Source organism: Sorex araneus, chromosome 5, assembly GCF_027595985.1.
Source record: "Sorex araneus isolate mSorAra2 chromosome 5, mSorAra2.pri, whole genome shotgun sequence".
NCBI classification, from domain to species: Eukaryota; Metazoa; Chordata; class Mammalia; order Eulipotyphla; family Soricidae; genus Sorex; species Sorex araneus.
Window position 1 is genome coordinate 145077620 of NC_073306.1, and position 25400 is coordinate 145103019.

General features: G+C 62.1%; 1 protein-coding gene across 5 annotated transcripts in view; it reads right to left on the reverse strand.

The window, feature by feature from the left end:
* Nucleotides 1-25400, reverse strand: part of TBC1D14 (TBC1 domain family member 14) — a 48828-nt gene that overhangs the window by 2127 nt on the left and 21301 nt on the right. For 3 of the 5 annotated variants that reach the window (XM_055138366.1, XM_055138367.1, XM_055138365.1), the window contains 10 exons: nt 13820-13938; nt 13417-13499; nt 13025-13142; nt 12497-12603; nt 10192-10272; nt 9754-9848; nt 8957-9028; nt 7832-7960; nt 4878-4987; nt 1857-2115 (listed from right to left, as the gene is read on the reverse strand). In XM_055138366.1, coding sequence (XP_054994341.1) covers nt 1857-2115; nt 4878-4987; nt 7832-7960; nt 8957-9028; nt 9754-9848; nt 10192-10272; nt 12497-12603; nt 13025-13142; nt 13417-13499; nt 13820-13938 — 1173 coding nt within the window. Of the gene's footprint in view, nt 1-1856; nt 2116-4877; nt 4988-7831; nt 7961-8956; nt 9029-9753; nt 9849-10191; nt 10273-12496; nt 12604-13024; nt 13143-13416; nt 13500-13819; nt 13939-16230; nt 16384-17111; nt 17245-25400 lie in introns of those variants that run through there. The other 2 variants (XM_055138368.1, XM_055138369.1) reach the window with 2 other exon arrangements.

The window sequence follows — 25400 nt, forward strand, 5'->3', positions numbered from 1 at the left end:
TCCCACAGCTGCTGTCCCCACTGAGGCCCGAGAAAGGCCCAGCTCTTGGTCCTGCTCAACTGGCCCCGCTACTCATGGACACGCATGCGCACACACCACCGAGCACAGACATCACGGGGTCAACTGCAGGGTACCGGGGTCCAGTGGGAGGAGCCGCTGCCCTGGGCCCCATGACGCGAGGTGCAGCGGGCAGGGCACCTCATACCCGCGCCCCACACGGTCCCCCGAGCCCCGTAGGAACGGTGCCCGAGCACAGCAGGGGGAGCCTAGGAGCCGAACAGGAACAAAAGGTGCCCCCACCCTGCTGCCTCAGCACCAAGCAGAGCCCCCAGAGCAAGGGCCGCGACGCAGGCGGTTTCCTCCCGGCAGAGCCTGCCAGGAAGGGCACGGGGGCAGTCAGCAGCACACAGAGGGGCACAAGCACCGACCTGGCCCTGCGGAACACTTAGGGGGCCTGACAGGGGGCACCTCTGAGCAGCCCCTCCCGAGTCACGGCAAACCTGCATCAGGTCCCAGGTCAGCCGAGCCCCGCAGCAAGGGTGGAAACAGCCGTCTGGAGAGGGAGGCGACTAGCCCTGGGGACACGGGTGGCCTGGCTGCTGGGCACCTTGGGGCCTCAGTCCAGGAACCCGCTCACCCCTGAGAGCAGAGCTGGCCGGGGGCCGAGAGATGGCGCACGGGCGCAGTGTCTGCCACCACCAAGGCCTGCCGACACCTACCCAGCCCCAGCTGCGCAGTCGGGCACCCAGAGTCCAAGCTCGTGCCCCGGGCGCTGCCAGCCTGACACACTCCCAGGGGCCGCCCGCCAGGGTGTGCGGCTGGGGCCACACTCAAGACCGAGCCTGGGAGCTGCCCAGAAGCAACATATGTGGCCACAGACTTCAGGCCACTGCTCGAGCCAGCTTGAGCCGGGCACCATGGCCAGGGCAGGCTCCCCCCTGGCTGCCCCACACATGCTGGGCAGAGCAGGAATGAACCCCCAGAGCCACGGAGCCACGGCCCAGCAAGGTCTCAGCCAGGGTCCAGGGCCGGCTGGCAGGAGGGGCCCCGGAGACACCGCAAGGACACAGCACTCAAAACCAGGCGAGAGCAAAGTCCGGAGAGGAATCGGGCTAAAGGTGATGACAAAACAGCACACCTCGAGCCACGGAGTGGACAGAAGGGCCCGGGCAGCAAAGCGGACAGAAGAACCTGGGCAGCGGGGCGGACAGAGGGGCCTGGGCAACCAAGTGGACAGAGTGGAGACAGCTCAAAGACCATGCACAGGCAAATGATCTCAGTGTACACACACGGAAAGACGGATGGAAAGGAAGGGCAGGTGACTGGAGGAAAAATAAAGTAAAAGACCTTTTCGGGGCTGAAGCAATAGCAGGTGAGGCGCTTGCCGTGCATGCAGCCAACCTGGGTTATAGAATGGCAGGCAAAGTGTTTGCCTTGCACGCGGTCAACCCAGGTTCAATTCCCAGCATCCCACACGGTCCCCGGAGCCCGCCAAGGCACAGTGCCAGAAAGTCCAAGCAACGCCTGGTGTGGCCCAAAGAACAGCCAAAACCAAACCCAGAAAGCCTACAGACGAGACCCTGCCATCAGCGTGGGACCTGGATTCTGGCTGGTTTGGCTTGGGGGGGGGGGCCAGTCCTCTGGTGCTGGGGCACTGGACAAGTGATGACCGCTGCAGTGGCCGTGGGCAGAGCCCCATGAGCGGGTCGCTGGCTCCAGGTCACAGTGGTGCACTGGGCCTGCGAGATGTGTGCTGCCTCGGGTGGGGTGGGGTGCAGCCCCCCGCCACCTGACGGGGACCCACAAAGACTGAGTCGAGTGTCCAGCCGACGGCTGCCCAGGAGCCGCACCCTCACCTGCGCCCACTTCTTGTTCCGACTCTGCATCTGCACGGTGGCGATGGCCGTGAAGACCTCCTCGGCCGGGAGGTCGTCAGGCAGTCGGGTGAGGAACTGCGCCATGTGGATGAAGTCCATGCTGGCCAGGACGTCCTCAAAGAGCCGCAGGATGCCCAGCGCCGTGCGGAACAGGAACTCCTCCCCATCGCGGCAGAACACGTCCCACACGCGGCAGGCCAGGTCCAGGGGCAGGGACTTGCTGTACAGGGTGAAGATCCTGGCGGGTGGGGAGGCAGGGGCGGGCGGCGTGTGGGGCGGGCGCCAGCGACAACCCCAACCTACAGCCCCAGGACGATGACCCCGGCCAGTGCAGGGACCAGGGCACGGGCCCAGCCAGCGCCTTCCTCCCGCAAGGGGGTGGGGTGGGGGCAGAGAGACAGAGACAGAGAGACAGAGAGGCAGAGAGACAGAGAAGGGCCAGAGTGACAGTTCAGCAGCCTGGGGTCCAGAGTGAGCAAGAGAGTGAGAGAGGGGAGGGGAGGGAGAGAGGGAGGGAAAAGGAGAGAGAGAGAGAGGGAGAGGGAGAGAGGTAGGGAGAGGGAGAGAGGGAGAGAGGGGGGGAGGGAGAGGGGAGAGAGGGAGAGGGAGAAAGAGAGGGAGAGGGAAAGGGAGAGAGGGAGGGGGAGAGGGAGGGAGAGAGGGAGAGAGGGAGAGGGAGAGAGGGTAGAAGGAGAGGGAGAGAGGGAAGAGAGGGAGAGAGAGAGGGAGGGAGAGAGGGAGAGGGGAGAGAGGGAGAGGGGAGAGGGGAGAGACGGAGAGGGGAGAGAGGGAGGGAGAGGGGGAGAGGGGAGAGAGGGGGGAGGGAGAGGGAGAGGGGAGAGAGGGAGAGGGAGAAAGAGAGGGAGAGGGAAAGGGGAGAGAGGGAGGGGGAGAGGGAGGGAGAGAGGGAGAGAGGGAGGGAGAGAGGGAGAGAGGGAGGGAGAGAGGGTGGAAGGAGAGGGAGAGAGGGAAGAGAGAGGGAGAGAGAGAGGGAGGGAGAGAGGGAGAGGGGAGAGAGAGGGACGGAGAGGGGGAGAGGGGAGAGCGGGAAGGAGAACGAAGGCGAGGAAAGGGAGCAAGGGAGTGAGACGGGAGAGGAAGGGAGGGAGACAGCGCCTGCTTGCAAGATAAAGAACAGGATCCTTGGTGAGGGCAGGAGGGGCCTGCTGGACGTGGGCACGCAGCCTGGCACCCTCTCTGGTGACCTGGGCCATGCCTGACCCTGCCTCTGTCCCCCTCCGCCAGGGCCCGTCCTGCTACCTCATCTAGCACAGGGCCCTCGCACCAGGGCCATGACCCCCCACAGCCCCGCACCCACCTGGTGCCCTGGGCTCCTGGGGACTAGCCACCCCACCCCCAGCTCTGTGGCCTCAGGCTGCAGCTCCCACACACTCGGGACACAGGCAAAGCCACCTCGGGGACAGAGGTCAGGACGGTGAGTCACAGGTCTCTGCCCCCAGCTGGGGTACTGGGCCGGGGGACCCTGCGCAGCGGTGCACAGCACTGCAAGGACAGAGACCCGAAACGGGGTCCAAGGTGGAGCCCCCACACTGGGCATCTCAGCGGTCGTGCTGCGGGGTCATCCCCAGCACCCAGCAGTGCTCTTATCTGCTGAGCTTGGGGCAGTGGAGGGGCAAGGGGGCGGTTGCTGGTGGGGGGTGGGACACCCCAGCCCTGTCATCCCATCCTGCCACCAGCCGCTCCAAGTCACAGAAAACCGCAGGTCAGGATGCCGCGGCGCGAGGGTGACCCTCCTGAGGCCCTAACCCGCGCGAGGCCCTGCCTCCCGGGCCTCCCCCAGCACCCACAGCCGCTCAGGGGCTGCCTTTGTTTGCGGACCACCCCAGCGGTGCTCAGGGGCCGCTCCAGGCAGGAACTGGGGGACTATGTGGGATGTCAACGATCAAACCCGGGTCAGCCGTGTGCCAGGCCAACACCCTCTCTGCTGACTATCGCTCTGGGGGGCTGTTTTTTTGATTTTTGGTTTTTTGGGGGCAAGGCGTGCACCTTAACCCGAGGAGCGCTTCCTCTCCCCCGGAGGCACCCCTGACTGCCCGGGATGCAGAGCCTCAGGGACGACCACTCGGGGGTCTCGGCAGAGGCTGCACCGCCCCGTGTGGGGGCCCTGAAGGAACGGGTCCTGCAGCTCCAGCGTCCAAGGGCAGCCCGAGGGGGGCAGAGCCCGGCCCAGACACACCCCAAGGTGCTGAGAGGGCGCACGGCCCACAGTGCTCCCGTAGCCTCCTCCAAGCAAGCCCCACTGCCCAGCAGTGCTCCCGGCTGACTCCTGGCTCTGTGCTCAGGGCTCCCTCCGAGCTGGGGCAGGTCGTGTGCCGAACCCTTGTTTTCTCTGTCCCCAGGAGGAATTTTTGCCTCCTGATGAAAATGAACCAACCAGCCACCAAGCCCCCCGCGCCTGATCCAGGCTGCCTCCGTGGTGAGGCCTAGGTCGGGCAGACGCTGGCCCAGGTGAGAAGCTCGGGGCCACTTCCTCCCCCGCGGCTCCTCTCCCGCCTGCTCCAGCGCAGCAGTCTCCAGAACTGGCCTGTCCACTGAGACGAAACCAGTGGTGCAGGCCCCAGCCCGGCTCTCTGCACGTCACGGGGCACCCACAGAAGGTTCCGGGGACCCCCTTATCCCTACCCCATCACTCCATCACTGCACTTGGCCCAAGCCCGGCTGTCCCCGGCCTCCCCACCTCCCGGGCCTGAGACAGCCTGGAAAATGCACTGGCCCTCCCCTGTCCGGCCCAGGGCCCTGCCTCCCCGTCCCCCCTCCCCTCCCTCCAGGCTGGTCAGCTCAGGTCCATCTTGCTCTGCTGTTGCTGTCCATCTGTCCCTCCATCCTGAGGGTGTCCCATGCCCGCCACTCGCCTGCCTGGCACAGTCTCCCCCGGACTCGGTCCCACGGTCTGGAGCCCGGGCAGGTGAGCGCAGGCAGCAGAGTGGTGCCAGCGCATGGGCACCCAGCGGGCACAGGGCGGGGGGGGAGCACTCTTACCAGTCGATCAGGTAGATGTCCGGAGTTAGGTTGTTTTTCTTGAAGTGAGCAAACAGCTTCGGCAAATTCTCTTCAAAGAATACCTCAAAAGCAGCAAAGTAAGTCAGCATCTAGGGAGACGGAGGCAGGCGTGAGGCAGGGCAGCGGCCGGGCCAGGCCGGAGGTTTCCTGGGGCAGTTCCGTGGCCTTGCACACGGCTCCGGCCTGCCCAGGGGCTGCCCTTCCGAAGCAGCCCTCACGCCCAGTCGGCGGGAACCACGGCCCCACGTGAACGCTGGCCGGGTTCAGAGTGCGGGGCCCGCAGGGTGGGGGCGCAGACCAGCGCGGTGCAGGGAGATGCTCCGGGCTCCGGACACCTGCCCACTTGGCCACACCAAGTGACAGCCAGGCCACAGTCACCGGACCCCAGGGGCCAGGGCAGAGGTGGGCCCCAGCACAACCGCGTCATTTCCCAGAAGAGAGAAACTACAGCTCCCTCCCTGTGGGGCAGGGGAAGGGGACAGCATGCCCAGCTCAGCTTCCTCCCCCGTCACAGGGAGCCCACAGGGAGCCCGGAGCCTGACCACTCTCCCGTGCTGTGGGGAACGCTGGGCACAGAAACCCACACCCCCTCCCCTCTGCCTGAGCAGGCGGCTCTGGGCACCTCGCAAATGGGCACTGAACACCACATCCACGGGTGAGCCTGGACTCTCCAACAACCGGGGGCAGTGGGGCCTGGGTCAACTGTGGTGAGGTCTCGGGGATGCCGAGGGGCTCTCAGGTGAAGGGCCAGGGACAGGTGCGCCCCGGGCAAGACCAGCGCCCTGCGCCAGGGTGACCTGCTCTTAACAGTCCGCCCACCAACTTCATTTTCTGAGGGTTTTGTGTGTGTCTGTGTGTGTGTGAATGTATATGCATGTGTGCACACGTGTCTGTGTGTGTGCATGTGAGTGCATATTTGTGTATGTGTGCGCATGTATGTGTGCAGGGATGCATATGTGTGAGTATGCATGTGTGCATGCACTTGTGTGCATGTGGGGGCGTGTGTGCGTATGTGTGTGGGAGCATGTGTACATGCATGCATGTGGATAAGCATGTATGCGTACACGAGTGTGCATGTGCATGCATGAGTGTATGAGCGTGTGCATGTGTGTGTGGGTGCATCTGTGAATATAAGGATGTGAGTGTGAGAGTGAATATGAGTATGTGTGTGTGTGTGTGTGTGTGTGTGTGTGTGCGCGCGCGCGCGCGCGCGCGCATGCGCCTGTGCCTGTGCCCCTGAGTGCCAGAACTGACTGCTGGGCCCCACATATCCAAGGCCAGTGCGCTACCCTGAGCAACACCCAGCCCACCTGGTGTGCCCGGGTCTGTGCTGACACCGTGAGTCACTGTGTGCCGTGGCTGCACTTCAGGGCAGAAGCACACACTGATGCCACCTTCCACCACGATACTCCACCCAAAAGGCCTTCTGGACCACAGCGCATCCGCAACGTGGGGGGCGCTCACTCGGGGTCTGCCCAAGGCGCCAGGAAGGCCTCTTGCCCCCCAGGTCGAACCCCACACCACCATCAGGCTCTTCTAGGCCGGTAGGAACCAGCAAATCGGGCAATGTCCCTTCAAGAGCTGATGAGTCATCTGAGCTCGGGCACTTGGGCGGCGACTGTCAACACCGCTGCGACGAGCACGGGAGTGCAGCTGGCGCTCCTGCTGCGTCCGGGGTTTGTTCCTGGGAGTGGAATCACTGGGTCATATGGAAGCTTAATTCCTAGTGCTTTGAGGATGCCCATGCTGTTTGCCAGAAAGGCTGGCAGTCGGCATTGCGGCGAGTCCCTTTCTCCCGCATCCGCGCCAGCACTGGGCGCTCTTGTCCGCTTGGATGTGCCAGTCTCTGGTGGGAGACGGTACCTCACTGTCATCTTGATCTGCATCTTCCTGATGATCAGCGATAGAGCATTTTCCCATGTGCCTTTTGGCCATCTGTATTTCTTCTCTGAGAAAGTTTCTGTTCGTTTCTTCTCCCCAGAATTTGATGGTGTTGGATGGACTTTTCTTGTCAAATTCTCCCAGTGCCTTGGGTACCTTGGATATCAGCCCCTCACTGGGTGGGCGCTGGGGAAACAATCTCTCCCAGTCCGTGGGTGTCTGTGTGTCCTGAGCTTCGCTTCCTTTGAGGTGCAGAAGCTTCTGAGTTGCATAGCATCCCGTTTGTTTATCTTTGCTTCCATTTGTTTGGTCAGAGGTGTTTCATCCTTGAAAATGCCTCTAGTTTCAATGTCATGGACAGTTCTGCCTGTTTTCCTCCAAGTACCTAAAAGATTCGGGTCTGATGTCGAGGCACTTAATGCGTTTTGATTTGACTCTTATGCGTGGTATGAGAAAGAGATCTGAGTTCTTTTTTGCTTTCTTTAGCCAAGCAATTTTCCTACAGCTACTTGCCCAGGAGGGATTTCCTTGACCCAGTTTATACTGATTGCTTCTCTACGGAGGACCATGTACCCGAGCGCTGTCCCTGGAGTTTCAGTTCTATCCACTGATCTGACTGCCCCATCCTGGCCATCCTGCGGGTCACGTGTCGCCCTGCAGCTGTGCATGTGAACCAAGGTCCGCACGGGTGCCGAGGGGAGGCACCTGCGAGAGGAGCGGCCGGGGGCCCCAGGCAAGAGGGTCCTGCCGTCCCTTCCTCCGTGCCCAGAGCAGAGCCCCATGCACTGCTGGCTGCCAGGACACGGGGCACATGCGAGAAGCAGGACCCGCCCTCCACGGCGCTCAGCAGCAGAGCAGTCAGGGGTCCTGCTGCATGGACCCAAAGGAGACACTGCGCTGTGTGGGTCCACCCTGTGCAAGGCTGAGAGCCAGGGCTCTAGAACCTTCTGAGAAGAGGCATGAGGAAACCCACGCGGCTCCAACAGCGCCTGGGGATCCAGCCAGAGCCCTGACAGGAGCTAAGTGGGCAGCAAGTGGCAGCGGCCACTCACCAGGCTGTGGTCCACTCGGAAGAAGGCCATCTGGCAGGGCTTGTTGAGGAGGTTCGAGAAGGCGATGAAGGCGTCTGCAGTGTCCAGGTTGAGGATCAGCACGGCCGCGATGAAGGACATGCCCTGCACCTGTGTGGAGCACAAGGCGTCACATGTGTGAGCATGAGTGAGGGCGGGACATGCCCTGCATCTGTGTATGAGAGCAGGGGCATCGTGTGTGTGTGTGTGTGTGTGTGTGTGTGTGTGTGTATGTGTGTGTGTATGAGCATGGGGTGTCAGGGGTGTGTTGTCCGTGAGCACAGAATGGGACATACCCTGCACCTGTGTGGGAGCACGGGGCGTCACGTGTGTGTGAGCACGGGTAAGGGTGGGAGAGCAGGGGCATCATATGTGTGTGTGTGTGTGTGTGTGAGTACGAGCACAGGGTGTCAGGTGTGTGTGTATGTGTGTGTGTGAGCATGGGGTGTCAGGGGTGTGTTGTCTGTGAGCACAGAATGGGACATACCCTGCACCTGTGTGGGAGCATGGGGTGTCACGTGTGTGTGAGCACAGGTGAGGGTGGGACATGCCTTGCACCTGTGTATGAGAGCAGAGGCATCGTGTGTGTGTGTGTGTGTGTGTGTATGTGTGTGAGCACAAGCACAGGGTGTCAGGTGTGTGTGTGTATGTATGTGAGCACAGGGTGTCAGGTGTGTGTGTGTATGTGTGTGTGTGTGTCAGCCCTCCGCCTATGTGTTGGGGAGCATGGGATAAGGGCTGGTCATGCCCCGGGCCTGCTGTGTACATGTGGCGGGGGCTGGGAGGGTGTGCGACGAACACTTGCAGTGGGTGGCAGAGGAATCCCACCTGCCCTGATACCAGCACCTGCTTCTGCGGGCCCCTGGGACCCCAGTGGACCCTCCGACACACAACCGGGGCCTGAGCCTCATACCAGGTGCAGCCCATCCCCATCTCTGCCATGGCTTCTCCACCGCGGGCAAGACCGCGGGGAAAAGTAAAGCCTGTCCATTCAAAGTCAGTGCCCAGGGCAGTGCCCCCCACCTCCCGCTGGGGTCTCGGGGTGCACCCAGGCCCTCCTTGGGGATCCCGTTTCCCCCCCGAGCACCCGAGGGAGAGCTCACTCACGTAGCCAACATCGGGCCGGTAGCAGGTGTAGGCGCCCAGGACGCTGTGCAGGGGGTCATGGTAGGGGCCACCCTGGAAGAGCCGACAGGGTGGTGAGACCCACTGCCCGGGCGCTGGACGAGGGACAGTCTGGTCCTCAGCACCCGCAGGGCGGGCTTCCGTCTCAGGGCGCCTTGACCCTTAACCTCGGCCCTCACCCCTTGCCCCTGCCCCAGCCCCAGGAGCAGGCGGGGAGCATGGGCTTCTCTGCAGGAGATGGGCGGGGGCGGGGCAGGGTCTTCGGCATCCACCTTAGAAGGAAACACTCGGACCCAGGGGAGGCTGGTGGGCGCGAGGGAGCAGCTCATGCCAGGACCCAGACTGCAGGCCTGAGCCCAGGTCCCAGCGCACTGGGACCTCCCTGGGGGCTATGACACAGCCGGGCCCCCCACCCCCACGAGGGCCCTGCCCACTGCTGCCTGTGCATGGGTCACACCCAGGGACTGTCTCTCCCGACCCATTCACCAGCGGCATATGCAGGGAACCCCTTTCCCCAAAGGCCGCCCTGGGACCCCTTCCACACACTCTCGTGCATGAAATAGCCCGAATAGCCCGAGAACGCTTCGGGAGAGGGGACCCCGCCCCCGCAGCCCCCCACGGCTCTGAGCCACGTCTAGGGGCAGCCCAGGCTGCCTCAGCAACCGACTGTTCGCGTCAATCAAGCGACAAAAGGCCCGGCCAACTCTCGGCCACCCCCCAGTGACCCGCTGGGCATCTGTGAAATTGAGGTAAAACATATGAAAGCCACAATCACCTACTTGCTGGAAAATGCAGAGACTAGGGAATGTCCTGGAAATGTCCAGTTTAATGAGTTCGAGACTGGCCTCTCTGTCTGCGGCTGAAAACCCGGCATCTGTCAACAGACCCAGAGCACGTGGGGTCATCACCAGCCTTTGAAGTTTCATAAGAACAAACGAGGTGACGAGGCTCGAGAAGAGACACTGGCCTAATTACCCCGGCGGGCGCCACGGCAGCCAGAGGAGCGAGGGTGCCCGGGCCGGCAGAACCCCGAGTGGAAGCAGCCCTCCCGCCCCTCCCCTGCGGGCCGAGCACTGAGTCCTGCCTCCAGGAGCAGCAAAGGTCTTGGGGCAGACGGGCCTGGCCCCGTGCTGGCCAGTGACAGACGCTGCTGAGGACCAGCGTGGGCTTCCGAGTGCCTTGTCCTGCCCCCACGCAACCCTCCAGGCCCGCAGTACCTTCGCTCTCCGCCTCGGGGCCGCCCGCGCTGAGGGAGCGCCACCTCTCCTTGGCTCGGGCCAGGCAGATGTGGAAGAGCTCTGCGGGGGGGGGGGGGGGGGAAACATGCGGCCGTGAGCGCAGCCCCCTGCGCCACACCGCCCTGCCCCCAGCAGAGGCGAGGGGAGACACAGGATCCTCGCCCCACCCACCTCCTAACCTGGGGTGTGAGACCAGGCGGGCCCTTCGGGGTGGCCTGACCCGGGGGCCCCTCCCCCCTGCTTCTGCAGGGACCCGAGTCGAGTCGTGTGCTCTGGGCCCTGGGCGCAGCGACGTCACCACAAGGGACGGGCCTGGTGGCAGCCGAGCTCTCGCCCCCCTGTAGCCTGAGCCACGTGGGGCAGTGCCCGGAGTCTTGCCCCCAGGCTGGCTAATGCGCCCCTGGGGAGGTGATGGGACGCGCCCGGTGCCCACACCCAGCGCCACTCAGTGAAGCCCAGCTCGGGACTGGAGGTCTGGCCTGGGGTCAGAGGCCGCAGGGCCAGACGTGACCCTGGTCCTAGCTCCCGCCCGCCTGTGAGGCTGCACAGCTTCCTGGCAGGAAAGGGCCGCCCACCCCGCAGGCCCGCCACTCCGGAAGGAGGCCCTGGCCAGACTGTGGTGGACACTGGCACTGGGACCAGGAGGCATGCTTGCCCACTCATTCATTCATTCATTCATTCATTCATTCATTCATTCATTCACTTACTCCTCCTCCATTCATATCCTACTTGTTCATTCACCACTCATCCGTTTATCTAGTCAGTTGTGCATTCACTCATGGACTCATTCAGCTAAGACTCAAGGCCAGCTGTGTGCTGTGGGGGGGACTGGGCACGGTGACAGGTGGACAGTGTGTCGGAGACCCTGGCTTCCAGAGCGCTGGAGAGTGGTCAGCAAACTTCAGATAAAGCGTGAGCCCAACTCAGGGTCAGACAAACCTGCAGAGAAGGGTCTGAGCAGTCCCCACCTGGCCCAAACACCCAGGATACGCTCCTAGTGGATTTTGAGTAGCACCGGCCCCTGGGGCCGAGGAAGTGGCCACACACCTGGACGGCCTGCTTCCCTGAGCACTGCTGGGTGTGGCCGCAAAATAAAGAAGAAAAACCAAAAAAACCAAAACAAGGTCCCAGAGAGGTAGTAACGGGGTGCAGGCTTTTCCCTGGCACGAGGCCCAATCCCTGGTCCCCTGAGCACCGCCAAGGAAGAACCTGGGCACAGAGCCAGAAATGAGTCCTTGAGTACTACTGGGGGTAACAAGGAACAACCCCCCCTCCCAAGGCCCCAAGGCTATACACAGACCAACCCAGGCCTTGGAGAGAACCTGAGGAAACACCGGCTCAGCCAGCACCCGTGAGAGCTGCAGGCTCGGACCAGCACGGGCTGGGAGAGCGCCCAGAAGCTTCTGAGACGCCTCTCTCCAGGCCAGGGCTCACCGCCCTGTCCAGGACAGCTCCAGGTTCAGGCAGCGCAGATGGCCCCGTGTGCAGGGCCTGGCATGGATGGGGCAGTGCTCCATGTCTGACTCAGTTTCGAGTGGGGAGGGAGGGGAGCCCAGTCATACCAAGGCCTCAGGCTGGGCAGCTCCCTGCACAGGCACCAACTAGGTCTTCTGCAGCCTAGATCATACCTCGCACCCAGCACTCAGGGACAGTCCAGCTCCGGCACAGAGTCCAGCAGAGCTCTGGGCATGGCATGAACCACACCCATCACACGCAGTCACACACATGCACGCACAAACAATCACACAGCCACAAGCACATATAACCCATATGTGCACAGATGTGCAATCACACACAGCCACATACATGCAACCACATAGCACAACGTGTAAACACACATGGGATCCCACATGCATGCCATCTCACAATCCTGCATGCACACCTGTGGGCACAATCATGCTTGTGCATATATGCAGTCCACATGCACTCAGCATGTGTACAATCACATAATCATACATATGTCACCAATACACATCACCACGCAGGTGTCAGTCACACATGCCCAGTGCACATCGAAGCACACATGCTCACACACAATGACATGCCCACCCTCTCCTAGGGAGACAGCTGAGAGATGGACGCAGGCTCCCATGGGCCCCACATGGTACGAAGTAAAGCTCTACACCCGCTCCAGGGGAAACGCCCACAGACCACGCGCCCCAGCACGAGCCTCGCAGAAAGGACCAGGGCCAGCTGCCCCTCGGGCTGGACAGGGAGGTCTGGACCCGCCCTGCTGCCCCTCAGGGTGGACAGGGAGGTCTGGACGCTGGCCCTGCCTGCTCACCGTGGGTGATGTTCAGCTCGTTGCCGATGGCCAGGCTCCAGACCCTGCCCCGCACGCTGGGGGGGATTCCCTGCCACCAGAGGTCTCGCACCTTCCGAGAGCACCACCTGGACAGGAAACGGGAACTCACAGGATGCTGCAGTCAGGGCGCCCACGGCAGCCTTTAGTGGCCGACTCCGTGACCGGCCACGACAGGGACGGCGCCCACGTGCAGTGACCGGAACTGCTCTGTGGCCAAATCTCAGGCCAGCGGGCAATGTGAGCAGGAAGCAGAGCAACAAGGGGGAGCGGCAGCCCCCGGGCACGTTCTCTGGCAAGAGCCACACGCGGCTGGAGCTGCCTGCGAGGGGCGCAGGCCCGGGGCAGCTGCTGCCGGCCAGTGACCCCTGCACACCCCATGGCAGAGGAGGGTTCTGTTCCCCGCCCCCACCCCATAGCCCAGTCACAGGCAACCCACTGGGACAATGCAAAGGTGGCCAGGACTCCCGGAAGGTTCTAGAGAGAAGTGCGTGCGCAGAAGGCGCGTACATGGTCTCCCAGTGGGGCAGGATCTCGTTGTTCCATGTGAGCACGGCGTTGCCGATGTTCTCCTCCAGCCGGCACCGCTCCTGCAGCTGCTTCCGCCGCCGCTGGGCCTCGCGCAGCTCTGGAAGGCAGACGCAGGGCGCTCGCCCACCCGCTCGCCCACCCGGGTCCCTCGGCGACGCCCCCTCCCCACTCTCTCCCGGCAGGCAGCTCCCGGGACAGCTGAAGCCAGACCCTCGTGCTTTGCGGCAAACCCCGCCGAGAACTGACAGGTGAGGCCGGACTCGCTCCGGAGGGAAAATCATCAATCTCAGAACACTAAAGGCGTCATGAGGCCTGGCTCCAGGCCGTGAGGGGACAGGGGGACCCCCGGACACCCACAGCCGCCACCCCACCTCGCTTCTTGGCCTGGACCACCATCTCCTCATACTGCTGCTGGTGCTTCTCCGCCTCCTCTGCGGGCTTCGCCGGGAGGTTCCTGGGAGAAAACAAACGTCCGTCTTTCCCACCGCGCACGCGGCATCCGGTGAGATCTCCGGCCACAGACCCTGAGCACCAGCTCGCAGAAGCTCAGCTCACAGGGCAGAGCTGCGGCCGAGGCCGGCAGGGGCTGGAGAGCAGGAAACGCCAGCAGGCGCCCCGCCCTCCCCGCGGGCTTCCCCGCCCGGGACACTGCCTGCAGCAGGGGCACCCGCCACCCCGCAGGCCTCTCCCCGCCGGCGTGGGGCCCGGCCAGCCCCCCAGCACAGGCCAGCAGACACTGGGCCGCCGGCCGCCAGGGAGGGAGCCCCCACTCACGCTGGCCTGTGCTCTAGAATGAGCGCCGTGGTGGACAGCGGCTCGAAGTCCAGGGTCCTGCGCACACTCTGCCGGGGGGACGGGGGCCTGCTGCGGTGGCCAGCCTTGTCTTCACATTCCTAGGGCAGACAGCGGCGTCAGGGTGTCCTGCCAGCCCTGCCCCCGGCCCTCAGGACGGCAGCACCAGTCTGTGTGCAGAGGTGGACACAGCCAGTGCCCAGGAACTGCACGCTGTGGTCGCACCCGGCGCCCGTCCACTGCCGTGCAGAAACGGCTCCTTCCAGCCGATAGTCGCAAGGGCTGCTGGGAAACTCAGACGAGATATGGACTCCCCCACTCTCTCTGGAGCATGTGCACACATGTGGGTGTGTGTGTGGAACAGGATGGGGGTGTGGCATCTGTGTGTGCATGAGAGCACAGGAACGTGACACATGTGCATGTGTGCAAGAGCACGGGAGCATTCAACATGCATGTGTCCATATGTGTGCACGTGTGAGCACAGGAGCACGGAACACAGTGTGTCTGTGTGTGCACATGTGTAAGAACATAGGAGTACGGCACACATGTGTGCACTCCTGGTGCTCTGAAGGGACCTGCTCACCACAGCTCCACACAGGCCCCCGGAGTCTCTCATGGCAATGATCTGCCAAAGGGAGGCCCAGCAAGCGTTAACCTTCCACTGAAAAGCCCAGCAGACGGCCACGGGCATGACAGTCACTGAACGTGACTAATTGCCACCTGATTCTCACTGACGTGAGACGAAGGTGCCCGGGAGCAGCGGCTCTCAGAGCAGCCTATGAAGCACGTGGGGCCTGGGGAAGCTTCCAGAACAGCCGGGCGGTGGGGCCTCAGGGAGCGCACATCCCTGCGCGGGCCCACCGACGCCTCTCAGAGTCCAGCACTTGTGCAGCTTCAAGACGGGCAGCCAGAGGTGACTGAGGGGCCAGGGCTCTGGTCAGGAGGGGTCTGACTGGGCGGCCGCCCCTCCGCGCCCCCCGGGGCCCCATCACACAGAGAAGGCGGCCGGGCCATGGGGGAGCGGTTTCAGGGCAGTGCCAGCTCGGGACTCTCCCTTTCTCAAACCCGGCACGTGGGCACCAGGCAGAAGGGAGGGACCAGAGCCAGAACACCCACAGGCACCAGGCAGACCGCCGAGGGCGCGGGGGGGGGGGGGCTGGACCAGTCAGCTGGCTGCAGGAGGGCACCAGGCTGGGCCTCTCTGCGCGCTGAGACACCAAGTACCCCTACCCCTGAGGGACACCTGGGCTAGGTACTTGGCCCGGGACCCCTGGGGCATCGATGGGGAGGCGGGGTGCTGGGGGCAAAGCCTGCATTCTGGGGCCACGGTCACGCCTCAGAGGGCACCCAGGCACCTGCAGCTGTACCTCAGAGGGCACCCGGGCACCTGCAGCTGTACCTCAGAGGGCACCCGGGCATCTGCAGCTGTACCTCAGAGGGCACCCGGGGACCTGCAGCTGTACCTCAGAGGGCTCCCGGGCACCTGCAGCTGTACCTCAGAGGGCTCCCGGGCACCTGCAGCTGTACCTCAGAGGGCACCCGGGCACCTAGGCCACGTTTCAGAGGACACTGAGTAACCTAGGACATGTGTCAGACGGCACTCAAGCACCCACAGTCACGCCTCAGAGAGCAACCGGTCACCTGGGCACCGAGGCCACGTCTCAGAGGGCACCTGGTCACCTACTGCCAGTCCTGACAAAGCTTCCAACCATGACAGATGACCAGGAGACAGCACTGAGTCCTGACACAGCCAATGTCAGTAAGAGAACAGGGCATGGCCAGACCAGGGCACAGACACACATACACAGTCATACAAACACATACACAAGTGTACACATACACATACATGCACACACATGCACGTACTGTACACAGACCCACTCTTGCTCGTGTGAGGCGCAGCGCCTGACCCCAGCACCATGGGTAGAACCTCACAACAAAACTACAAACAAGGCAACCAGGGGCCTGGCTGGGTGCTACCTGGCCCTGGGCAACGCCCCTGAGCAGCCACAGGCCCGGCAGGGACCCGGCACGCGCCCAGCCGAGCAGGCCGGGCCGGGCCCAGACAGACAGCCCTGGGTGAGGCGGGGCCCCCTGCAGGGGTGACGGCCCCCCCACCCCGCTGACCCCTCCAGGCCACCTGCCTCTCAGCCTCATGGCCTCTCTCCAGAGAGTGAGCACTGTGGGGGGCAGGGAGCACAGGAGGGAGGAGGCTTTGTAGCACGAAGGGAGCACACCCTGGGTGCAGGTTGGTGCCACCCAGCCCAGTCCTAGCCTGACCCAGCCGGGCCCTGACCCAGCCCGGCCCTGATCCTACCCAACCCTGACCCAACCCAAACCTAACCCAGCCCTGACCCAGCCCTGACCCAGCCCCGACCCGTCCCAGCCCTCACCTAGCCCAGCCTTCCCTGAGCCCTGGGGTCAAGCTCTGAAATCTTGAGCCGGGCCGAGCCCAAGCCTGACCAGGTGTGACCACAGCCGGCCCAGGCTCGGAGGACGCTCTGCAGCTGTGAGCACCGGGCGCCCGCGCACAGCCGCTCGCCCTGTGCCTGGTTCCACCTGGCCGGTCCCACTGACTTCACCGGGTGCTGGGTGGGGGTCCCCTCGCGGCACAGGCCACGTCCTCAGCACAGCAAATGCGGCGGGGGCGGCGGGCGAGGCCCCTAACGGGCGAGGCCGCTGGCTCAGGCCTGGGCCGCGGGGCAGCACCTGCAGGGTGGGCGCTGCGCGTCCCACCGCGTCCCACCGGGAGGCCGCTGCGTCACAGCTGCCCCTGCTCTGGGCGCTGGCGTCTCCTAACGAGCTCCCGGGAGGGGAGCCCGGCGCGCCCGCCCACACGCCCCCGGACGGGCACCTGCTTCGTGCCGGCCGCGCCCGGCGCCGGACGCGGGGCCCCCGCCTGGGCCGCACACGCGAGGCGAGTCCCGCGGCGGCGAGGGGCGAGCCCAGGGCCTCCAGGACGCAGGCGCCCGCGGACACCGAAGGCGGCCTCTGCGGGCCGGCCAGGGCGGGGGCTCCGGGCAGGGGCAGCGCCGGGCCTGTCCCCGCACCACGGCCGGGGCGGCTGTGGCGCACGCCCGCCGGGTCGGGGGTCCCCAGCGCCCCGCGAGACCTCGCGCACGGCCCCGGCCCGGCAGGGCCCGCGGCCCCGGCCCAGGCGCCCGCCACCGGCAGTGGGTGGGTGGGACGCAGAGCGGGGTTCCCAAGGGCGCCCTGGGCTGGGACCCCGTTCCCGGGCCCGTAGGCACGCCCGGGGGGCGCCGGGCCCACTCACCATGAACGCGCGGGGTCCGGCGCGCGTCCCGCGGCTCCATCCCCGGCGGGGTCCCCGCCCGTCCCGGGGGCGGCAGGACGCTCAGTCGCAGGCCGAGCCGCGCCGAGCCGCGCACCTGCGCGCCGGGCGGGGGGCGGGCGGGGGCGGCGCTGCGGGCGGGGGCGGGGGCGGGGGCGCGCGACGCGGGAGGGGCGCGGCTCGGCGGGTTCGGGGTCTCCGCAGGGGTCGCAGCTTTGGGGCTGGGGGTCGCGGGGACCCGTGCGGGGGCGGCTCTGCGGGGCGCGGCCGCGGACCGAGAGTGGGGACCCGGAGAGGGTGTGGGGACCGGAGGGTGCTCTGGGACCTCCGGAGGGGTCGCAGCTTTGGGACTGGGGTCGGTCCGGGGCGGGCGAGGGTTCGGCTCTGCGGGGCGGGGCGGGGCAGGGCAGGAGGGCAGGGGGTTGGGGGGTCTTGGGAGGGGACGCGGGGAGGGGAAGGGTGCGCACTGGGCTGGTGCAGCTATGCAGCCCGTAGGTCAAGTTTGAGTGGGGCACACTGGCCAGTGTCGGGCAGAGGCCCCTGGCAGGGGGACTCTTGCAGAGCGCATCCCCCACGCCCAGCCTCTCCCCTGCTCCCCAGGGGCAAAAGCGCTCTATGTAACTGTAACCAGGGAGCAGAAATGAAGGGGGGGGGCACTTTGGGGGAGGGGGACTGTCCGTGATGGAACTGGACAATCAGGGACGCTGGAAACCCCCCAGCCTTACTCTGTGCCAAGGCTCCAGTCACTCAGATCTCCGTGCCCCTGCAGACCTGTTCAGGGGTGATGCCCCCAGGGCCCCAGACATCCCACAGGGTCCTCCTGCACCACCAGGAGTGACCCCTGAGCATCACTGGGCATGGCCCCCAAACCAAAATAAAATAATGTCATAGTTGGTAAGCCATATCTTCGGAACGGTGGCTTCCTTCTGCTTGGGATGCCAGGGGTGAAGCTGGGCTGGCCGAGCGCGGGTGGGTGCCCTACCCGCGGCTCTCTCCGGCTTATCCCTGGAGTTTTGGCCCGGATCACATCCACTCACGGCCGGCGCCCCTTTAGGACAGAAGCTGAAGCTCTGCGGCCAGGCCTCGTCCAGGGGCTGCCGTGGGCCCAGAGAACGGGCAAGCTGGAACCGTCTCCGGTCACTGGTGGGCGCCGCTGAATGGGGAAGGCCTGTCAGTTCCTAGCGGCGGAGGGACCACTTGCCCCACCCTGCCCCTGTGCCTGGCCCACACAGGTCCTGGCATTCACGCGGCCGGCCCGGAAAAGTACCCAAGTGGGGCACAGAGCAGGGCCCAGTCAAGGACGCAGAGAGGCCGGCACTGAGGAGTGGCCCAGCCGGCCCTGACTGACGAGTCCACGACCTGGAACTTCTGCAAAGGGGGTGAGGCGGCTTGGGGCCCGGCCGTCAGGCCCCACGGCCAGAGGAGAAAACCCAGATTCTCTGAGTCTCCACACTGCAGCCTGCAGGTGCGTCTCTGACCACAGCACTGGACAGGCCACCCAGTGTGGGGAGTGGCCATAGCAGGCCCCAAACTGGGCGGCACTGCCAGCACCGAAGCCCACCTGCCCGCCCACCCCGTGCCCCTGCCTGCCTGCCTGGGGCGAGCAGGACCGAGCCCACAGCTGTCCTGAACTCGGGCCTGTGCGCTGGGCACCGGGGCAGCACACTCCTGGTTTGCTCGGGAGCCACACCCGGCAGAGCCCAGGGCTGACTCCTGGCCCTGTGCTCGGGGATCATTCCTGCTGGGTCCAGGAGCTCAAATTTGCTGCCAGGGATGGAGCCTGGTTGAATGCGTGTGAGCAAGTCTCCTGCCCACCGTACTATTCAGGGAACACGGGGGGGCCCAGGGCAGGGAGCACCCCAATACACTGGCAAAGAGTCCCACTGCACAGGCAGCAAGTATTGCAGGCGGGTTCCCCAGCCCTGCCCAGGAGCAGCTGAGACCAGCCAGGCAGGCTGTGCCCCTGCCTAGGAAAAGGCCCCCAGCCCCTCCCCTCCCCACTCCCAAATGCTGGCAAGACTCCAAAACACTGAAAATCTCAGGTCCCTGGGAGGCAGGGAGGGGACCAGAGGCTGTGCCACTCGGCCACTTCCCGGAAATGCACCTTTTCTGTGACTCAGCTTCTGGAGGCACCAGCGGCCGAGCCAAGGGCAGCAGGCGGGCACTGCGGGCACACACAGGACCTCCAAGGACGGTTCTGGGTCAGGGGGTCTGTAGACCCCACATGCTGGCCACAGTTGAGGAAGCAGCAGGAAAGAGGGAGGAGGAAGCAGCAGGAAGGAGGGAGGAGGAAGCAGCAGGAAGGAGGGAGGAAGAAGCAGCAGGAAGGAGGGAGGAGGAAGCAGTGGGATGGAGGGAGGAGAAAGCAGTGGGAAGGAGGGAGGAAGAAGCATCAGGACAGAGGGAGGAAGAAGCAGCAGGAAGGAGGGAGGAGGAAGCAGTAGGATGGAGGGAGGAGGAAGCAGTAGGATGGAGGGAGGAGAAAGCAGTGGGAAGGAGGGAGGAAGAAGCATCAGGACAGAGGGAGGAAGAAGCAGCAGGAAGGAGGGAGGAGGAAGCAGTAGGATGGAGGGAGGAGGAAGCAGTGGGAAGGAGGGAGGAAGAAGCATCAGGACAGAGGGAGGAAGAAGCAGCATGAAGGAGGGAGGAAGAAGCAGAGGGAAGGGAAGAGGAAGAAGCAGGAAGGAGGGAGGAGGAAGCAGCAGGAAGGAGGGAGGAAGAAGCAGCAGGAAGGAGGGAGGAAGAAGCAGCGGGAAGGAGGGAGAGGAAGCAGTGGTCACCCTGGGCTCTGTGTCCAACAGAGGGAACAGTGGGCAGCACGGACCATTTCACAGTCTGCGAGCAACCAAGCGGCCAGAGAGAGTGTGTGGGTGGGCACTGGCCTTGCATGGAGCCAGGCCGATGCAGGTTCGATCCTCAGCACCGCGTATGAGCCCCCAAGCCCTTCCGGGAGTGATCCCTGAGCACAAAGCCAAGAGCAATCCCGGCGGCGGCCCCTCACAAGAATCTGCAGTGGAATTCGCTGGGGATCAGAGGGCGGCAGTGCCGGGTCCTCCTGGGGCCAGACCCACACCATACACGCCCATCATTTTTGCTACACAAGATTCCTGGGGAGGGGGCATCCCCGGGAGTGGAGGTGACCTGAGAATCACCGTCCCTCTGTCGCCTCTAGGGCCCCCTCGCCTCCAGCCCCTCTCCCACCCTTGCATTCCCCGAGGTTCTTAATCACAGAACCTAGACAAGTTAAATTGAGGCTGGAGCAAGTGTCCCGTGGGGAGGGCGTCTGCCTTGCATGTGGCCCGACCTGCGTTTGATCCTGGTGTCCCTTAGGGTCCGCCAGGAGTAATTCCTGAGCACTGCCTGGTGTGACCCAAAAAGCCACAGAACAAACAACCTAAGTCAAATTAAACTAAAATCCCTACAGCATGGGGGACAAAAGGCAGCTACGTGACCAAGGGAAACAGTACAGGCCCTGGAGACAGGACCTGGCCGGAAAACGGAGGTGGCTTTTGAACACAGAACAATGTGCTTAAGGGGGCAGAGAGAAGAGCGGTCAGGAGTTGGCTGCTCAAGTGACTGATGCAGACTCCACCTCCAGCACCCCCAGGTCCCCCGAGGTCCCCTGGAGAGACACAGAGCAAGGAGTAAGCCCTGGGCACTGCCAGGTGCACCCCTCCACCCCCAAAAACAGAGTGCTTAAGGACGAGACAGTACAAAGCGGGCACCCGTCTAGCACGTAGACACAGCCTGCTCCAATCCTGGCCCCGGCACCTCATATGACAGTCCCCCCAGCAATGTCGCCACGTATATGACTAAAAACAATCCAAACATTATAGTGTAAAAGAAAAGTGCTAAATTCTTGTAATAAAATGAGTGCAAATTAAAACCGTAAAAGCACACTGATCGGCACGCACAGCTTTATTCTTCATCAGTGCGGGGACCGGGGGTTGAGCCCAGCTCCGTGGAGGCCGGCTGTCTCGCACACACCGTCCAGACCCGGGCCAATACTGGATATTAGCCCTAAGCGTCTGAGGCTTCATCCGTGAACTGCCCATTTCCTCCTCCCAGCAAAGCTCACAGTGCTCCTGTGAGCAGCCTTTACCCCCTGAGTTACCGTTAACCTTTCCTTTTGTTTTACACCTCATTGTCGCAGTTCCCCAAGTCAATTGGTTACTGATAAGCCAAAACTTTCTGGTAATTCTGGATTTTGTATTTGAGGTGAATTACTTGCTTTTCTATTTCTCCAATCATCATCATCATCATCATCATCATTATCATCATCATCATCATCATCCCGTTGATGGTTGATTTTCTCGAGCGGTCTCAGTAACGTCTCCATTCGTCCCAGTCCTGAGACTTTAGCAGCCTCTCTTTCCTCGTCCTTCCCAATGGTGCCACATTGGAGGCTCCTTCAGGGTCATGGGAATGAGACCCATCATTGTTACTGGTTTTGGCATATGAATACACCACGGGGAGCTTGCCAGGCTCTCCCCTGCAGGCAGGAAACTCGGTAGCTTGCCAGGTTCTCGGAAGGAGAGAATTAGGCTATACGTGTATGAATAATAAAAAAATACATGAATAAAGAGCGACTCAGGCGTTTCTAATGGCCTGATGGTATGCCTGTCATCCCATGAGGCTCACAGACTTTCACCCATGGAAACCTTATATTTGAAGAATAGAAAGGTTCAAACACAGGCTCACCCTGTCCTAGTGAATACAAATGACCTGGAATCTATCCCCGGCAGAAACCAGCACTCCCGGGGTGAGTGGAGTAACTGGCAGGAGCAAGAAGAAAGCTACAGGGCTGGAGAGATAGCACAGTGGGTAGGGCGTTTGCCTTGCACGCAGCCGACCCGGGTTCAAATCCCAGCATCCCATATGGTCCCCTGAGCACGGCCAGGGGTAGTTCCTGAGTGCAGAGCCAGGAGTAACCCCTGTGCATTGCCAGGTGTGACCCAAAAAGCAAAAAAAAAAAAAAAAAAAAAGAAGAAAGCTACACAGTTCGTGCTACACTGTGGGAAAGCGCGGGGGGAGGTGCTGGGGAAACTCAGAGAGTCCCACTCCAGAAAGAGAGAAAAGGGGAAGATAAATGTCCAAACACACAAACTCATGCAAGTAGGGTCCTGCCCACTCCCAGCGGCGCCCAGGCCAGACCGCGGGCAGGCAGACTCCGTCAAGCGCCCGCTGCTCCCTCCTTCACTTCTCCTAGACTTCAGAAATACTGTTTTCCTCGGGGGGGGGGGGGACCCGCCTGACCTCCCCAGCCCTGGAAGCTCTGGGCCCTGGCTGGAGTGATGCGAGGGAAAAGCCAAATGCACTCCTGTTGCCTCATCGAAAGTAAACAAAATGGTTTTTGTCTCAAACTAACACCTGGGTTGCCGGAGTTAAATGCAAAGCACTTCCTGTGATGTTAGTGTTGTATTTCTTTCACACTCCCTGTACCATAAGAACTGCTATCTTGGATTTCCCCTTCAGGGAAGCCCCCTCAGTGCAACCAAGACTTCTTACATTTTTTTTTCCCAGCTGCCATGGCCTTTCTCCTCAGAAAGGCACCATGGGCTAGTGGTCAGAAGGTCCCCAGATTCACGATATGGATGATTTTGAATCGCTTGTTGGTAACTGTGGGTCAGAAGCTTGACTGTTGCCAAATATTCCCGGAGCCCAGCACTGAGTCACAAGACCTTACCCGAGGCCTTGAGCCTAGTTTTAGGAGGTGGGGCTCAGGCCAGCAACCTCTGAGCTGGCGAGCACTGGACTGACGCAGTCCAGAAAATCATCACAAAGCAGGAGGGATAAGACAGTGGGCAGGGCGCTTGCCTTGTCACCAACCTGGGTTGGATCCCCAGGATGCCAGAGGGTCCCCCAGCACCACCAGGGGTAGCCCATGAGCACAGAGCCAGGAGGAAGCCCTGAGCACTGCCTGGTGTGGCCCCCAAAGAACAACAAAACCAAAAAGCATCAAAATGCTTTTCCTATCTCCACTTATGGGCCGGAGAGACACAACAGGCCTTGCGTGCAGCTGAGCTGATTCCACTTGTAGCACTGCATGTGGCCCTCTGAGTACCGCCGGGAGGAACTCCCGGGAGTGTGTCAAAATTAAGTATCCACTTAAAAGTCATGGAATCAATTAAATCCATCCATGAAACCAGCACGGGTACCTTTACTGAGGAGTTTCCTCTCTGACTCCCTGGGGGCGTGTGGGCCCCCGTCTCTGCTCCGATCTCGTACCAAGCAAAGTCCGAGGATGCTGAGACTCTGACGAGGTGTTTTTGGCAACTGCTCTGCTGTGCTCCTCAGACTGTTGTATTTCTCCAACAGCCTTTTTATATTTTACTATATTTATTGTTCTTTACTATATTTTGTACTATATTTATATTATATTACAGAGCAACGTTCTTTGGTTAGACACAGAAAGACCATTAGTGCGATGCTCCGAATACTTGGGAGTTGATTGACTCTGAGCTATATCTGTCCTGGGCATAATTACTTGGTCACAATTACTTGACTCAGACTTCAGTTGCTGCAGTTCCTAACACCCCAACAGGGAGGTCCCGCCATGGGCCTGGCATGGACCCAGGGCAAGTGGCAAAGCTACCCTGGCATTGAAATGGGACATTCTGGAAAGCATAAATGACTGATTTTTTTTTAAAATAAATGCCTGATCTTGATGTGAGCTGTTATGACTTAAGAGACAGGACCCCCGTGGGGTAGGACACGCTGAACTGTCCCAGGACAATCGGGGAGTTACATAAAAGTCTCACTTGCTCTCAGAGCCCAGGAAACTAAGTTCTGGGATCTTTCTCTCTCACTGTGTTTATCCAAACAACTGCAAGTATTGGTAAGAAGTAGAATTAACTGTCTGACTAACTGACTTAACTGTTTGATGCACATGACTAGACAGGAAGAGAAAAGCAGTGTAAGTACCCCTGGGAGACAGCAGCCCCTTGAGTTTATCTCCCCAGAGAACTGCCTCTGCCGGGACGTCTCCCCGCTATAAATCACGCGGACATGCAGTCCTACACCTCTGGCCCCTCAGATGTCCTGTAAGTATCCGAGCAGCTCTGCACGAAACGGGCCATTTTCACCCTCAGGCTGTGGTCCCATCTCTCCATCTGCTGGGGGCCCTGGGGAGGACGAGAGGTGGCTCTGGGCCACTGAACGCACACGCGTCACTGCAGCACCCGCACGCTGCCTGTGAACTCACACAGAACCTTCTCCCGACACCCGAACCTCTGCACGTGCACGCCGTTCCCTAGCCCCCAGGCCCTGCCCAGCTCGCCACAACTCCGGTGTTTCTGCCTTTCCATGCCTGTCACCTAAAGGGTATCACATGGTTGTGTCATCTCCAGAGAGCAGATTCCTACACTCTGGCACCACTCAAGACTTGCCCAAAGGCCCTCGTATGGCCGATTACAGCAGCCGACTGGCAAACGCCCAGGTGGACTCCCCGAAGTCATGGGGCGGGGACTCCCCCTTCTCTGTCCTTGCGCTGTGCATATACTGGGTCTCTCCAGGTCCCGGCAGTATTCTGGCCTGGTAAAATGGGTCGGGGGTCGTTCTGCTCCGAGTACTGGTGCTGAGGCTTTATGCGTCCGAGACGCATCAGCAACAGCCTCTGGGGCTGGAAGTTCCCTTTTCGCAAAATTCCTGGCTCAATTTCCATTTCCGTAATAATTATACAGTTGCTTGGGGTTATCACATCCTTGATGCAGTTTGGTGATCTGTGATTTTTCCAAGGGCCATTTCATCCCAGTTATGGAATTTCGGTGCACAGAGCCATTCCAAACATTCTGTTCAGCTCCTCGTTCCTGCAGGGCTGAGCTGAGAAGACTTCTGTTCCGTCCCTGTTATTAAGAATCTGGTTCTCTGTTTCTTGGTTGCTTTTTTCCACCAGTTCACTGATTATTTCAAAGTAATAACTTTTAGGGGCTGGAGAGACAGTACGCTGAGCAGGGCAGCTGCCTGGCATGCAGAGGTGGGGGTTCAGCCCTCCACACCCGCAGCATCCGCGAGCGCAGAGCCGGAGTGAGCCCTGGGCACTGGCACGCGTGGCCCCCAAACACGCAGGGAAGCAGGAAGGAGGGGGGGAAGGAAGGGAGAAAGGAGGAAGGAAAACTTAGAATTCTGTTTTATTTGCTGGGGGAGGAGGAGTTAAGCCCCACTCTGCCCAGGGGCTAGTTCAGGCTCTGTGGTCAGGACTGAGTCCTGGGGATGCCCAGACCGGGCTGGACCTGCCACTTGCAGGAAACCTCCTCAACCCCTGCACCAGCC